The 16,991-nt window shown below is 45.1% G+C and overlaps 1 protein-coding gene across 1 annotated transcript in view; it reads left to right on the top strand.

Moving 5' to 3' along the window:
- The window catches only part of P2RX5 (purinergic receptor P2X 5), a 505,454-nt gene that overhangs the window by 480,014 nt on the left and 8,449 nt on the right, over window positions 1-16,991 (top strand). Inside the window, exon 11 of the mRNA XM_085649317.1 lies at window positions 7,380-7,462. Within this exon, the coding sequence (XP_085505443.1) occupies window positions 7,380-7,462 (83 nt within the window). The remainder of the gene's footprint in view (window positions 1-7,379; window positions 7,463-16,991) is intronic.

Below are 16,991 nucleotides of genomic sequence, written 5' to 3' on the forward strand. Positions count from 1 at the left end.
TAATCTCATCATCCTTTCTCTTAAGTTCCTTAATACAGCTAAACTGAATGAACCAATTTCTGGAAATGCTAGAACTCGATCTTCTTTGGTATACTTTGCCCAATTATCTAGCCAAATACATGTATGGTACCCATATTTCGCCACCATAAAGGATACGGGCGATTTCGGTGGAGGAAGTAGCTGTCCTTCCCTAGTCACAATTGGCTTATCCTTTTCAAATAGGTTCTTGATTTTCCCAAACCAGGACTATTTCTCCTTCTCTGGTGGATCGTAATACATAATTTTCTCTTATTCTTTAATCCCAAATCGCTAGATTTCCTGAATCGCTTCTCTACGACTATTCTATTTGCTGTCCAATCGCAGCGCGACTCACACTAACGCACCAATCCGGAGCGTCTATGTCACACTGACAATTCTCCACTCCTAGCGCGGTATACACCAGTGCAGCAATCCGTGAACACTTCGTCTCTCAATGGCTGGCCAATTCCATCGCGGTCTTTCTGATGTCAGCTTTTCTCGCTACTCCTGCTTCTGCTGACCCCTCCTTTACAAATTTTATCGGCAAGCTTTCCTTACGTTTTCTTCATTCAAAATCTGCTAGTAACGACATAAAAACACCACCATTGCCTGTTTCGCTAAACCAAAGAGATAGCTTTGTCCAATTACACAAGAATCCTGTATTTCTCGAGAGCAGCGCTTACCTCTGCCCTTCCACAGAATTATTCTGTTTTGCCGATAAAGTAGCACTTCCTTCTCCCTTACCCTTCTAACATGCAAAAAGGCTAGCCGTTTCTCTGGGGATAAAACACATGTGGAGACTACACTGCTCCTGAGAATTAAGGCCAGAGTTTCACGAGAGAACCTGTTGCTATTGCACTCACGCACATTCACACAGAAAATTTCCCTAACGGTAACACATGACGATGTTACCAAATCGAACCCAGACAATGCGTCGTGCGACTTCACTTGCCACACGTTTTTCCCCGTGTACCTACAGGGCAACAAGACAATACACCGTGCGACTTCACTTGCCACACGTTTTCCCCGTGTACCTACAGGGCATCCAACTTCCTACATCCCGGAAGTCTTCAAAACTAACATAGAACGCTACGCGACTCCACATAGAATGTTAGTACATAAATCAATAATCAATAAAAATCAATAATCAATAATCACCAAACCAATGCAATAAAACCATAACTCTGCTACCAAAAAAACGCGTCACAGACCCGTTATCACGCTTATTCATTCATACACGCATTCATTGGTGGGGCCCATAACACTCATACGCCTCACTCCGAATCTGCACACAGGAGGACAGAAGCGCTGGACATGTGGGGGAGTACCTTATTACCTATAGGAAGAAAATGTGTTTACATTATATACACCATCTCTCTTAGTACTGATAGACTCCTAACTTTAACATCAAGACACTCCACCACTTGGTCGATGGACCAATTAGTTGGACTGGTTGATGGCGATTTAGAACCAGCTAAAACACTTTAAAGTTCAGAACCTTTAATCAATACCTTAAATTAAAGAATCACAAACTCAGTTTCTGTAAATCAATGTTTAGTTTATCTAATAAATTCGCTTTCATTTGCATAATCAGTATTTTAGTCAACACAAAATTTAAATTTGATTATTCGGCACAAATTAGCATGACATTTATATTGACCTAAATCTTGATATCGGTGACCATTTCTCAAACCCCTTTTAGCCCTGCATAAATCAAATCCCTTCGGGTAAAATCATCCAATCGAATGCAGGCTAATACCCAGATAAGTCCGGAAAAAGTTATTCTCGCTCGGCACAACACAGTCCCAAAGATATCCAAAGGACCAGGCAATCGTGCAAGCAAATCGATCTACGGCCACCAATGCAAGTTCGGGACACCCTTCTGGAACGCACTAGTCTATACCCTCTTCTACAGTTCCCCTTTTATAGTAATTTCTAAAATAATTGGCAACAATTTCTAAAATCTAAACACTCGGATTGGCTAAGCCCCTCAATTCTGTAATTTTGGACATGATTCCCAGAGAGTTCTTGGTTCACATGGAATTGGATATGTCGTCCTTTAGATTGTACAGTTCTCATGCGAAAGGGTCCGAAGTATCAATATGCAGACCTCTAAGGACAGGTTGACATTGTCTTTTCTTGTCATTCACACTAGTTGAGTTTTGGCAGTCCTCCACGTTCCTATGCTTGACAAGGAACACTGTGCTCTGATCGGAGGCCCGAATGCCAACTTAAGCAAAACAGACATAAAAAGAAATTAATATACGGAAATTAAGTTTCTAATGTTTAAACCCACACTAATCCCATAATATATTAGTATTTTCCAAGCTCATAGCAACATTTAAAGCAATAATACTCACCATTCCGCAATACCAGGAACGCAAAACCATTACAAAAGCAATATAAATCATGCAATTCTATCACAACACATGCTACAGTTAATATGCGTCCCACAGTTAGTCATTAAAGTTATTTGCCATGCAATTTGCATTTAGTCCCACGTATAATTTGTGTTTATTAAGGTGTAATGTTGATTAGTGCTACCACTGCAAACAATTAATACAGGTTAACATTTATTTTGATTACGTAATTAGTGTTTTCATGCAAAATGGAGAAGGTATACAAAATTTTGTTTTACCTGCTCCACCACCCCTCTTGGTAATCTACTCCACTACGGCCCATTTAAGAGAACTGCTGAGGTACACAAGGCAGCAGATGACAGTAGGTGTTGCACATTAAGGGGGAGAGGTCGCAGTAAGAAGTGCGAGTACTTAAGGTTTAAAAACATTTTTTAAAAACACTGTGTCCATCATAGAATGCCTAATTGCCAAGCACGAGGTGCTAATATGTGCATTAGCAGGCCAGCTCACAGATAGAAAGCTTTAAGCATCATCTGGTTGGGCCTGCTGGGGTCAGTGCCAATAAGGTAGCCTGTGAATGGCAATCATTGGTGCAAGGCAGAGACCTGCTAGCAGGTAGTGGCGTGCTCAGTTGCAAGTGGCAGGCATCGAGAAATGTAAAAAAAATTACATACCACTAGTGTACAAACATGATTGTGACCCCGTTTCAAGAAAACATGAAATTCTTTCTTCCTTTTTTTTTAATTTTTGTTTTTTTTGTTTTCATGTATAATGCCAGCTGTTTCTGTGCAACTAGCTCTCTCCAGCCAGATTTGTGGATCGCAGTCTCCTCCCTTTAATTTGGCTTTGCAGAAGTAATTTCACTTTTGCTTTCATGCCTTCATTCCTTTTCTAATCTTCCTCAATAACGCTGTGCTTGATCTTTGCATCAGGAAGGGTTAGAACGGGTTGCAGGTAACTTTCAAGAGAGATTTTGTAACACAGTTTGATGCCATCCCAATAAAAAAATAAAAAAAATTGCCAAAAGAGAGGCTCTATCACCCATCACTCCCTCTTCGAACACGGTGCTTAACATTACTTGCTTAATGTTCCCTGGAATTCTGTACGTTAAATGCACACTTTTTGTTTGAAATAGAATGTTCTGCCTTTCAGTGTTTACAGTTTTGTTTGGTAACTTTCTAAGTGCGTGCAGTTGTTACAATCTCTCCATAGTCCCTCTCCCGCATAAATAAGAAAAAATCTTCTTTTGCTTGTGACAAATATAAATGTGGATAAATACAGATAAAATGACAAAAACAAATATGGATAAATACAGACGGAGATGGCAACAACAAACAAAAATACCATAAAACCGGGAGCCCTATTTACAAAGTACTATTTGTGACTCTAAGCAGCTACTGTTCACTGATTCCACGTGCTCATGTCAGCTCACCTCATCATTCAGCTGTGCACTCATTCAGTGGCGTAGCTAGAGCTTGTGGCGCCCGGGGCTATCCCTCAGATTGCCGCCCCTGGAGAGGGGGGGTGCTGGGGGAAAAGGGCGGCGAGCACTTGAAAGATGTCCGAGAGACACGTAGTATCGCCGCTAATAGTTACCTTGATCATGCAAATTACATGCATATACATGACGCGGTCCAAGGCTACACAGTTGAATAGAACGGCGACTGGCAGTACAAAAGAGAACACACAGACTGCATGATCCATCTGGGGACTCAGAAAAACCACATGTGCCATCCATCTGAGAGCTACATGAACAATTACCTGGTAATCCCCTCAGCACAATGCAAACATGCACATACATGACACTGTTCAGGGATCCATCATCTACAGCTGACATTAAATGACCATACATCATGGTCCCCCCATTAAAGCAGTGGGGACCTGCACAAACAATATGTGCTCTAGGGATCCAAAACCAACTTAACAGTGGCGAAGCCTGTAATTCTTTATCTTTCAAAAACAGCAAATTAATTATTCACAGGAAATGACTCACTGTGTGCCCTTAGAACTAAAAGCAGCACAAAGGGGTCAATCAGCTCCACCTTGCCAACACAGACCGGATACAAAGCCCACTCTGGTGGCCCAAAGGCAACAACCAGGGGTCGCGCCCTGTCATTACTTCTAAGCAGCAGCAATCAACTCCCTGGGAATGAAAAGACGTGTGCTCCTGGGACCAAAAACCAGCTTGTAATAGTGCATCTCTCCTTCATAGCAGCCTCAGAACACACATGGTGCACAGCCTGCCCGGGGGTCCAAAGCTAAAAAACAGGGAGGGGGTGAGACATTATCATCACAATCCTTAAACACAGCTGTAGGGGCCATGGGATCATGTTCAACTCTATCCGAGGCCCAGGACAAACTGCTCCGGCGCTGCGGCACTCCATGAATATTCAGAAGAAACAAGGAACATTACATTTTTCTGCGATTTTGTTTTCACATTACTTTCATGGTAACCAACAGTGTTAAAAGTCTACAAGAACAGTAAAATGATAATAATGTGTCAAGTACGGAACGCCAAGGCTTGCACACATCCCAACTTGTCATTCTTTCATACACCTTGACTTCTATGACCAAAAGAAATTGTCAGAGCCACCAGTCGACTAACCCCTCCCCTTGGATAAAAATACACTCCAAAATCCAAAAGGTTGTGTGAATTAACTTTGCATTAACTACTGCTCAGGATGATGTATAGACAGCCATTCGGTTCCTACTCAGGGTTTTAGCCTGTCTGTTACATTAGTAGATGTGCCAGTAAAAGTCTAGGTACGTTTCTATTTGTGAATCGCCAGGACTCGGACTGAAACAACCATGCAGCCACTGAAAGACACCAACCAGGGTACAATTCCGGGGTGCACAGCGTCCACCCGCTATTTTCACAGGGTGAACGCCGTCCACCCTGCCAAGAAATTGGCCCCACAGAAATATGCTGAACTTGTCCAGGTATCATTATCAGAGTCCTAGACACGTTCAGCAGCACCTGCACAGTGACTGCTTTTCATTCCCAGCAGCAACGTGCAGGCAGCGAGGTTTTTTTTTTCTTCATATTTATCTCCAGCTGAACCAAAGATAAAGGGCAAGTTGAGGGGCCATTAGGCCTCCTTTTGATAGAGTGGCCTGGAACTTCACACTTAAATGTAAATACAATGGAGGAACACAAAAAGCACACATCTGGTTATTTCTTCACAGGTACTTGAGGCTTTTGACTTTGTTAGGCCCCTTTATGTAAGTGCATGAACTGGAAGTATCTCAGATGTGTTGGTCGGTGCCAGTATTTACACACAATTTTAATAGCACTATTTTACTTTCTTTTATAAAGCTACACATACCAATGCAGTGTCAGAGCGATTTACATAACATACAGATTGAAAATAAATCATGCAAGCGTGTAAATCAGTGTACAAGATGTGTTGCATGAGTCAGTGAGGGTTAAAATTTGTAGCAGTCACATATCCTAAATAGCTTACTGTGTAAAAGGCTTACTATTTATGAACTGCAAGTAACAAAAGGATCTGTGTTCAAAGCAGTAACCTTAACTAGCTACATTAAAAAAAAAAATCTGTCATCTGCATATTACATGATGTGCTTTGCAGGCACATTAACATTCTATACTACTATTCTAGCCTACAACAAATCAGGACTATTGGCTTTGTCAATGGTTATTAGTTGCATAAGATAAATAAGCTGCAACTATGGCTTGTTACATATAATATTGAAAAAGCTTCCACTTAAAGCCCTGGTGACAATACCACAATGTTGCTGCTCTTGTATTTCAAAAAGAGAGCAGCAGGGCGCAATGGGGCTTCAAGCCACTGTGAGACATTAGGATGATCATGAAAAACGCTAATTTTCCAGTTCACAATGGCCTAGGGTGGGCCTGGCCCACCCTCTAGAACCGAGCCTGGTTGTAGGTATGATGTTACTTGTTGTATCACATAGCTGGATGCAGTGATAGAAACAGCAAAATATAAGGCAGGCGGCACACTATACTAAACACAGATTTTTAGGGTAAGTGTTTTAAAGCCACGCCCTTAATTAAATCGGCCACCCCCTTTGAGAGACCCCCCAGTTTTTCCATCCCACTTAAAGCCCTGTTGGCAGCTATGCTGCCACTCTGCCACTCACTAAGTATCCCCAAAACTATTCTCTTACCTCACTCATGACTCGCTCCAGAGTCTCTATAGCAGGCAGAGGGGGCGTGGGGGGGGGGTGTTGGGGGAGTTGGTTCGAACGAACTTCAGCAGCCAGACCAGTCTACAGAGCCAACAAATTGCCCAGAGATCAGCACTGCCACAGACTGCCCCAGGCCCCCAGCCCCCGGCCAGAATGAGCGCGAGAGCGCGTAGCGCGTCACTGCTACGTCGTTCGTTCTCATCGCGAGGGCAGGGCTGGCCATAATAAAATCATTTTTTTAATGTCGCCAGGGCCGTCATTGGTAGCGCTCGCGCGCTACAAGATTGATTGACGGCCCTGGAGGCTAGGACGGACCAATAGTAACGACTAGAGGTCTATAGCTGAGCTAATAGAAACGCGGGACGTCGTAGCCGCGATTTTGGAAAGCACTTTTGACTGCCAGTGCCGCTGGCGCACTAGCAGTTTAACAGCAGGTCAGTGCGCACTTTCAAACTGGGCCGCGCGCGCTGGAACCCGTTGCGGCCGCGGTGGCCTTTATAATTTATTTGGGGACACAGTGTCCCCAAATAAATGATAAAGGCCGCCGCGGCCGCAATGGCTCACCAGTGCCGCGCGGCCGCCCTCAAAATTGTGCCGCCTGGGGCGGACCGCCCCCCCCCTAGCTACGCCAGTGCACTCATTTTATTGCTGCAAAAAGAGAAACATAAATAGAGGAAATATTCCTCCTGATGGTGTGGAAAGCGCGCTCATTAACTGTTTCTGCTCACTGTAACATCAATGTAGCTATACGTTTAAGATGGAGCGCACACGGCAACATCACCATTGCCTTTCCTCTTGCATTTCACATACCCTGTCATTTGTATCTTGCAGGGTGCTTTCTTTTGCGATCTGGTGCTCCTATATTTGATCAAAAGGAGCACTTTTTACCGAGGCAAGAAGTTCGAGGAAGTTAAGTAAGTAGAAGTGCACTGTATTTTCTTGTACCAATGAACTTTATGCAGATCTCCATTTCAGAGGCTGTCTAAGTATCTTTCAGCTCGTACTTTCCATTGTGTCAACAATCACAGCTTCAGGTGACAGAACCTGATCATATGTAGATTTATTTCTTTTAATCATCTTAAAATGTGAATGTTGTGTCGGATATTTGATTGGAGGAGGTGTTGGGGACCATGACGCAGGAGCTTTCAAAGGAAGAGAATTTACTCAGAGACCCACAGGAGCCCCTTGTGTGGGAGACCACCGTGTGTATTAGTGCACTCTCCTAGAGTGAAGTGACTTGTTTCCTCTTCTGGGTCTTTGGCAGTGTAATGGACAAGCAAAAAGGAGGTAGAATACAATACCATACCTCTTTCTGTTTATTAAAGAGACATTAACACCTTGTCCGTCAGGATACTTCACAGTAATTAGGGCCTTACTATGGGACCGCCGTACTCATGATGGCAGTCGAACCACTACCACCCAAGCGGGTGTTACTGCCGTATTACAATGGTGGCTGTGGGACTTCCACAAGACCGCTGCCATCGCCGGGATCCTGGATCCCCCTGTGGTGGCGGTGTAATAAGAGCCAAGAATGGCAGGCATTCCTGATGCCGGCTTCGCCGAGCAAATTACGAGTTGTATTTCCACCGCCCATTTCAAGGCGGGACCCCGCCATGAAAGGGGTGGCGGAAATGCACATAAGGGGGCCCTAACAGGGTCCCCATGCGAATCTGCCCATGAGGGAGTGTGCAGGGGGCACATGTTGGGCCCCCCTAGAAGTGCTCTTTTGTTCGTGGACTGTGCGGCATGCAGCATGCATGACATGGTGCATGCCACACGGTGCAAGAATGTGCTGTAGGCGCTGTCACGGTGGCGGTATGCTGTTTAGTCTCTCCTAAAAATCTAAAATTCCCTCTGCCGTGACTCCGCTGCTGCATCGCCCACCCACCCTGGATTCTAGTCGTTAACCAGCAGGTGGGTTCACCACAGGCTTGTTAGTGTTCCTGGGACCACCTCGGTGACGGTCAAACAGGAAGACAGCCAAACTCATGATAAGACATTAAATCTACTAAGGGAAAGTCTCGCCCTGGAGATAGGCAAACTTCTATACCACATATCATTTAAAATAACTTTCTTCCTTACAATTAGGATGAATATATTTACCTGCACACCTCAATTTACCCTTTTTTAATATAAAAAGCGACACTACCACCTACTGCCCATCAAAATGCCATTGCACCATTCTTTCTTCCTAGTTTTCAGCCTCCAGCTGGAGAAAGACTAGTCCAGCCTCTAAGATGCCGATGTGCAGGTACATTTAGAACATAAACAAGCTGTGGCAAATCCCAGAGGCCCAGTGTTGGCTGCCAGCCTTTTGGCTTTTTCTTTAACTTGTTTTGGCATGGTTTTTGCAAAACTTCATTTTTAATGAGCTGCTGGGCACTTGCCATTGTAAAAATTACCCTTAGTACACAGCAAAAGTATTTATTTGGCCTCACAAAGCATGTTGACATTGCAGTTCTTCTACTGAAGCAAATTATTCTGTATGAATGTTCTCTTTTTGAAATAGCAGAATGCCATCACGAAGAGTGAAGTTAGCAAAATGTTGTAGTTGGTTGTAGCTGTTTGCTATGGCAGCTGTAAGAAAAATGTGAATGACACAACAATAGACCGACGGATAATTAAGTATATTATGTGTGCAATTTTAGTACAATCAAACACCTTGGCTAATACCAGACCAAACAAGCAATGGCAAAGTCAATAGGTCTCAGCAATCTGAGGGCTATTGGTGCTGTCAATGTCTTTTAGAGACAGCACATGCGCCGTCCAGAGGTGTCGGGACCTAAAAATAAGGTACAGTTCCTTGTTTACTGTTACTTACTAATACATTCCCGCTACAATGCTTGAGGCTCATTATTTTTAGCAAAGAGTTGTAATTTTATCCCCAAGAAAACTCCATTGTCCCAATTTCCAAAAGTACACAGTGAAATCTTTAGTGAATTGTATTTTCACCCCACGAGTACATTTGCTCATTCAAAAATCTTTGCGCAGATCCCATGCACTTTCTAACATTTTTCCAATAGGGAAGATATTTTTTCTTGGGGCGAAACTGCACCAGTTTTGGTGTATTTTCTGCCCATTGCATCCTGAAAGTCTATTTAATTCAGCCGTGAACTTGGAGTAAATCCCATCTGGGTGGAAATAGGTAGTGTTTTTGAATGACAAGAAACACATTACTCGGTGTATGTGTACACATTTTAATGGTATTACTTTCCTGAAATGCTGACTCCCCACTCCTGGGACTAGAAATCGTCGTGTGTCTAGGGGCCCAGATCATGAAGCCATTTGCGCTTGTAGCCCAGTTCTCCACGCATAAACAACAGGCTTTACGATTGCTAAGCATTCACTGAAGGTAATCTAATAGTTGTAAATCCCGCTACCCTTACGTATTATCACCTCACACTAAAATATGATGCTGTAGTGAATCTCATGCAACAATGGGGAGTGGACTTTCAATTCCAAACAGAGGAAATGCCCAGGCAAACCACAGAAAAGTCACATACATCCCTTTCCTAGGCTAGCAGAACGGAGAAATAGTTTTGCGCCCTTCTATGCAAATGTAAATGTCTGCAGGCGCAAACTTACAATTGTTTTCTTGATTTTATTTGGTTTTAGATCTATTAGTTAGTGCAAACTCATCTTATATGAATATGAGACCATGGTTACACTCTAAAAACATCTAATGTGAGTTAAGCTTGAAAGGGCATATGGCTTTGAGAATCACCAACTTCAGCCACCAAAGGTCGTTAGTGTGTAGGTACAAAATTGTCGTACATTCCCCTGCAAAACAGTACCATGCACGCCACCACCTGGGAATACAAGGGGGGTGTATTACAATAAAAGGTTTACTTGCACTAGAAAGGAATGTTTAAGAACAATGAAAAAACAATATATAAGAAAATGCCCCCCTCAAGTAGTACGCTGAGCCATCACTTGGGGAGGTTCGTGCGGTGACGACTGCGGCTGTCTGGTGCATATGCAGAGAACACTGATGACGTCTGCTTTAATTAAAAAAGAAAATAATAACTTTACAGCATTCCTAAATGTTGGGGTATCTCAACTATTTAAACAGAGGTGAATCGCTTCACTGAAATTCCTAATTACAGCTTGTAAAATGTATAGTTTTCTTTATGCTAAAAGGCTTTGACAGCAGCAAAAGAAGTGAATTAGTGATTCATACTCGTAAATACATAGCATAAATTTACCTCTGTGTGATAAGCAGATTGCCAGCCACGCCTCCGCTCATATATTGGAGCAGTGAGAAAACACATCTTGAAGAAATTCTGTCTGATACAATTCACAGCCTATATTGGGAGGGAAATGTCCCTTGCAAGCATATAGGCGTGTTTCCTTCCTCGAATGCTCAACTGTGTGGAAATGTATTATTCTGACTTTCGTTTTTGCCCTAGCGTCATGCCAATCTAAGGCCATATTTATCAAGGGTTTGCGTCAAGTGGTGCATACACAACTCGAACCCTAAAATGCGATTTATCAAGCCACGCAATGCCACTGTGCATGGCCCTGAGTAGCTTGATAAATCAGGAGTAATGCAACGCAGCGCAAATCGCAGTGTTGTGTTACTCTCCCCTGGGAAGGCATTCCATTGGCGTTGTGTGGGTTTTCCCACACAACTTCCATAGATTTTGACACATTCCCAGATTGAAAATTACTGGTAAACCTAGGAATGTGCCAAAAAGATACGCCTTCTCAGGGGAGGTGTAAAGAGGAGAAATATCTTCATTTATGACCATTACTCCCTCTTTCTATGCCTAAGGGGATTGTTTTTGTGCAGGAAGGTGCCCCTTTCTGCACAAAAACAATCCTGCATGCAATGCAGGCACCCTTGCACCATGATGCAAGCTTGCCTGCGTTGGCACTAGGCAGTCCATTGTGTGCCAACGCTGGAGAAAGGACAGGAATGCGGCGTATTGTAATACATTTCCCTGTTACTCAGCGCAGCACAGCAAGGTGACTTGCTGTGCTGTGTCACTGTTTCACAAATATGGCCCCTAGTGTCTGTGCAGAGGCCTATGTCTGTCCCTGAATATTTGAGGTCCTGAACCTTCCCTGAGGCCTGGAGGCGTGCATCAACCTTGACCTCATAAGTGGACAGAGGACTACTGTCCCTGTCCTGGGTATAGCACATTAAGCACTGGTGACAGCCTAGCATATTCTTGGTGATTGATAGTGTGACCAGGCAGTTCCTCTGGGTTACTGATAGTGTGGTCTACAAGCCGCTCCTGTGTAAAGTTCTGCTGTTATGTGAATGCCCAGAAATTATATGAGGACTTTTGCTAGCAAAGGGCATCTGATTAATGTTTTCAGAGCACTGAAATTTATTGATGGTATGAGTGAGAGGTGAAACTGCAGTTTCTGTAATGTGTTTGTGTCTGTTTCTGATTATGGTTTCAGAGAGGCTGATGACAGTCATGTGAAAAAACGTCACAAGTCACTGTGCCTGTGTTGTGGGCACTCCAGTATGAAACAGCCCCACCCTACCTGCTGTGAGAAGCATCACTATACACAAAGGCTGTGTCTGGAGATCACCATGAGAAGGACACTTGAAAGACAACCACCCCAAACTAGCTCTGAAGTTTGAGTTGTGGAACCACATCCCCTCTCTCGAAGTTGTGTTTGAAAGTGGGACCTAAACCACCCCACTTTCTTCCAATTCCAAGTCCTTTAAGATCAAGGAAGGGAGTGCTTTGCAGAGTACTGCTGTGTGAGCAGGGCTGGTGTCTGCTTAACAGCTGACAGCCAGAGTCCCATATGTTATGGGACATCCCCTGAAGTTTGCACATTGGGCTGGAGGAGTTGAGTATATGTCTGAGTGCGAGGAACTCTGTCTGTCTGTTGCGAGAGAGAAGAAATCTGCCTGACCCTGCAAATGAAGAGACTGTCCAGGAGGAGAAGCCCAGAGCCCTCCTGGGGCTGTGAGACATCCAGAGGAATCTGTCTATCTGAGAATGAGCTAGGAGCAACCCATGTTGCAGAAAGCCTCTTAATTGATCCTGGTTCCTGGTGGGAACAGATTTAAGCAATGGCCTGTTCCAGCCTGTTCGGGCTGTATTTGCCCAGTTGATGACATCGGCCCAATCAGAGATACAACTGCCTGAACTGACCCAGTCAGAGTTTCGTCTGCTGTATTGACAACATCTGCCCAATCTGAGCTACAACCCCCTGTTGCAGCACAGTCAGAGCTTCATCTGCCATTTCGACAATATTGGCCAAACTGGGGCTGCATCTGCTGTAGTGACTGGCACAACCCGGTCAAGGGCCCGGAAAAGATTTGCGATAAATAGAGCTGCAGCAGCCTGGGACTCAGCAACACTCCTTGCGCCAGGGATGTTGCTTCTCGTAGTTGGAGTGGGGCAGCTGCATGCAAAGGGATGTGGCTACGCCTGGTCTACGCGGTCCCTGTGCCAGTCCTAACTCATTGTGGGCCCACCCGCTAGTAGAAATACAACACTGCCAGATAAGCTCTGAAGAGAGCGCCACAAACTACTGCTTAATCCACTACACCAGTAGGGGTAGAGGCCTTGTAACAATGTGAACTGAGTGTACATTTGACTTATTGGGGACATTCAAGACTGTACCTGAGCGTGTGCACCCTGACACTACATCCCTGACAAGCTTGTTACTGCTCTCCCTCACTACCCTGATACCCTGAGAGCCAAGTAGAGAAGGGATTGTACTTGACCGAGTTTGCAGAGCCACAGTAGGAAAGACCCCAAGACAGCAGTGTCAAACGCCCTAAACTAATACAGTTAGGGTCCAGTAGCCAACGTCAGCCCTGAGCACTCAAGCTCCCTCACTCCCCCCGAATGGGCTCTCACACCCTACATGAAGTATAATTGTTTACTTGGGATGTCCTTCAATTGACTAGCCCAATACTGTATTTTGTTTCTTGGTTTGTTTTTTGCAGAAATTCTGGCTGTCATAGGCCTGTGATTTCAGACTCAGCTTACATATGATTTGATGTCTAAAGTAGAAAATATCTTATTTTCCAGGGCTACAGTACCTCTAGATCTTTTAAAAATGCAAATAAATATTGCTCCAATGTTTCATGTTAGATGCTCGTTCCCTTGTAAAGATTTTTCATAGATACCCTTCCAATGAACCGTGTTTTTCATTCCTTATACACTGTCAGAGCCACCTAGCATAAGGTAGTCAAGCCAAATAGTACACAACATACTACACAACTACCAGCACAGATGCCTCTAACAGACGTAAAGCCCTATTCAAAGCCATGAAATACTGCAAAAATCCTGTGTCAGATCAAACCAAACACCAAAGAATAACCATAGCATTATCAACATCTTCTTTGTAGGAGAGATCAGAGAGTACATTGACCTCATCAAAGGAAGACCCACCTGTCCCTATAAAGTGCTTCTCGGTGGAAAACCTTCAAAGCACCACTAATCAATTCGACAGCCACCCACCAAACCTCAAAGCAGCTTCTATAAAAACAGCATTGTCCCCTAAGAATCCTAAAATCCATAAAAGGAGAAGAATTGACACTGCCCATCAACATAATTAATGTCTGACACAAACATGGTGTCTTGACAATGACTCACACAAAATATATTACAATCTTCCACTGATAAAAAGGACATTCGCCATCCCCAAGACTCACCTCCACAACACCAGAAAAAATATAGCAAATACAGTAGTTATCCAACTGCAACCAGTTCCCTGCATAACTATCCATTGGGCTGTAGACTTCAATGCAGCACAGAACCTTGCAATCTCCTGAGGCGGAAGCCGGGAGACCTCCGTTTTTAAAAATTGATTATTTCTTGTGTCACCATTGATTAAACTGCATTTTAAAGCGCACTCACCCGGCAGGCACCTCAGCAGCGGGCTCGAGAAACGCTCAAACAGCGACCCCTTCGCTGCAACGAACAAAGCAAAAACTCACTTTTTGCCGCCATTGACGGCGAGGAACCGAGGCCACGCCTACCTTAGGCCACGCCCACCCGCCCACTTCCCCACCTATAAGGATGTGCAATCACCGGACGCGCAGCGGACGGGCGCAGCGGGCGCGCCGTCAGCGCGCCGAAGGCGCGCCAAAGGCAAGCCCGTCTGGGCCCGTCCGGGCCCAGACGGCCTCAGGCCTAGACACTATGCCCAAACCGCAGAATCGTATCTCTTACACCCAAGATACACTGCTTGCCTGGAATCCAAAAAAACATCCCCAGTGCAATTACATCCTCAAGGAAGACGCCCCCTTTGCAGGATGTATCCTCTGTAACAAATCTGAGGAAACGGAACGCCACCAAGAACTCCGGCTTGGCCTCCTGAATTGCAGAACCCAAGTAAAACACGCCCACGAAACCAACATCCTTGTCCAGGATCTGATGCTAGACATATTGTTCCTAACCGAAACATGGCTGACCCCGCACAACGACTTCGACATGGTCAATGCAACACCCCCCGGCTACCAAATTTGCTGCCTGAATAGACCAGTCGGGAGAGGTGGTGGTCTAGCCATACTCTACAAAGACCATCTCAAATGTAGAATTGAATGTGGAACCGTCAAAGATTGTGAAAACTGTAATTTCACCATCCAGATCTCACCATCTATCTCCCTCTCGGGACTGTTAGTGTACCGTCCGCCAGGCTCTCTAGGAGAATTCACCAGTACTCTGATGGATTACATTTCACTCAAGACTATTTCAGCCTCTAACTTCCTCCTCATAGGGGACCTCAACATGCACTTTCTTGACCCCGCGGACAACGCCGCAGCCAACTTACTGGCTGATCTCACCACAGCCGATCTCCATCTTCGAAACTCTAAGGCCACCCATGAGAAAGGACAACTCCTGGATCCAATTTTCACCAACATCAAAAACCTAAATGCCCAGGATCCCACCTCTCTACCTTGGACAGACCATATGCTAATTCCTATGCACTGGTCACTCAAAACGACACCAGCACTCAAACAGAAAACTAGGATCCGAACTAGACGGTGGTACAAGTTAGCACCAGAGGAATGGGAAGCCAAATTACGTGAAACTAGCGGCCCTCTTTCCACGGACCCGAACACCGCGGACAGAGAATTTACCAATTGGCTAGCCCACCCCCTAGACAGTCTCATCCCACTTACCAATACCTTAAAACATGTCAAAAGAATCATCCCCGCTCCCTGGTATACACCTGCCCTCAACGTCCTTAAGAAGGAATGCAAAAAGTCAGAACGTACCTGGAGGAAAAACAAGTCAACGGCAGAGAAAAGTGCTTACCAATCCGCCATGAAAACGTACAAACGTGCCCTCCACAACGCAAAATGTGACTTCTACGAGGAAAAAATAAAAAACTCCTCCTGTTCAGCCAAGGAGACTTTCTCCATTCTCAAAGGGCTCCTCCATGTCCCTGACCCCCCGCAGGAACCCATGGACCCCCAAGCAGCGGAGAAAAAATGCGTCAAGTTGGCCACCTTCTTTGACGAAAAAATCAAAAAAATCCTCACCTCCCTTCCTGCCGCTAACCCTGATTCCATAGAGAGAGCTAAGGAACAGCCGCCCCCACCCGACAAGCCTTATCTAGCGTCGTTTGGTCCAGTTACAGAAGAGGAAGTGATGGCTACACTCACATCAACCAAGAGCGGAGCCCCTAGCGACCCAGTCCCCATCCGGTTCGTCAAAAACATCTCTCAGACCATAGTCTCCCAATTGACAGCCCTCATTAACATCTCGTTGACACAGGGAGAGGTCCCTTCAAACTGGAAGGAGGCTGTCGTAAAAGGGCTCCTCAAAAAGCCCTCTCTAGACCCGGCAGACCTATCCAACTATAGACCTATCTCACTCCTCCCCTGGATAGGTAAGGTCGCCGAAAAACTTGTAAATAAAAATTTGTCGCACTTCCTAGAGTCAAATCAACTTCTCAATGACTCACAGACAGGCTTTAGACCAGGTCAGGGTACGGACACTGCTCTTCTCGTAGCAGTAGAAAAGACAAGGGAAATTATCGATACAGGAGGATCAGTGGCAGTGGTCCTCCTAGACCTGAGCGCGGCCTTTGACACGGTCAGTCATCAGGTCTTAATCCAACGCCTCGATAACATCGGGGTAAAAGACATGGCGCTGAAATGGCTCTCGTCTTTCCTCTCCCGACGCTCCTTTCAAGTTTGGGAAGGTGAAAGCCGCTCCCCCGCCATTCCCCTCCAGTGTGGTGTGCCACAGGGCTCATCCTTGAGCCCCACGTTGTTTAACGTGTACATGGCCCCACTGGAGAAAATAGTCTCACCCTTTGGAGTCACCATCGTCAGCTACGCCGACGATACACAGCTGGTGGTGACGCTCTCCCACCCCAAGCTAGAGCCCTCCAATCTCCACGACTGCCTTTCCAACATACATCAGTGGATGAGTGACTCTGCCCTTAAATTAAACGGCTCCAAAACAGAGATTCTGCTCCTAGGGCATAACACCACGACCCTCCCCT

The sequence above is a fragment of the Triturus cristatus genome, chromosome 3_2 (assembly GCF_964204655.1).
Source record: "Triturus cristatus chromosome 3_2, aTriCri1.1, whole genome shotgun sequence".
NCBI classification, from domain to species: Eukaryota; Metazoa; Chordata; class Amphibia; order Caudata; family Salamandridae; genus Triturus; species Triturus cristatus.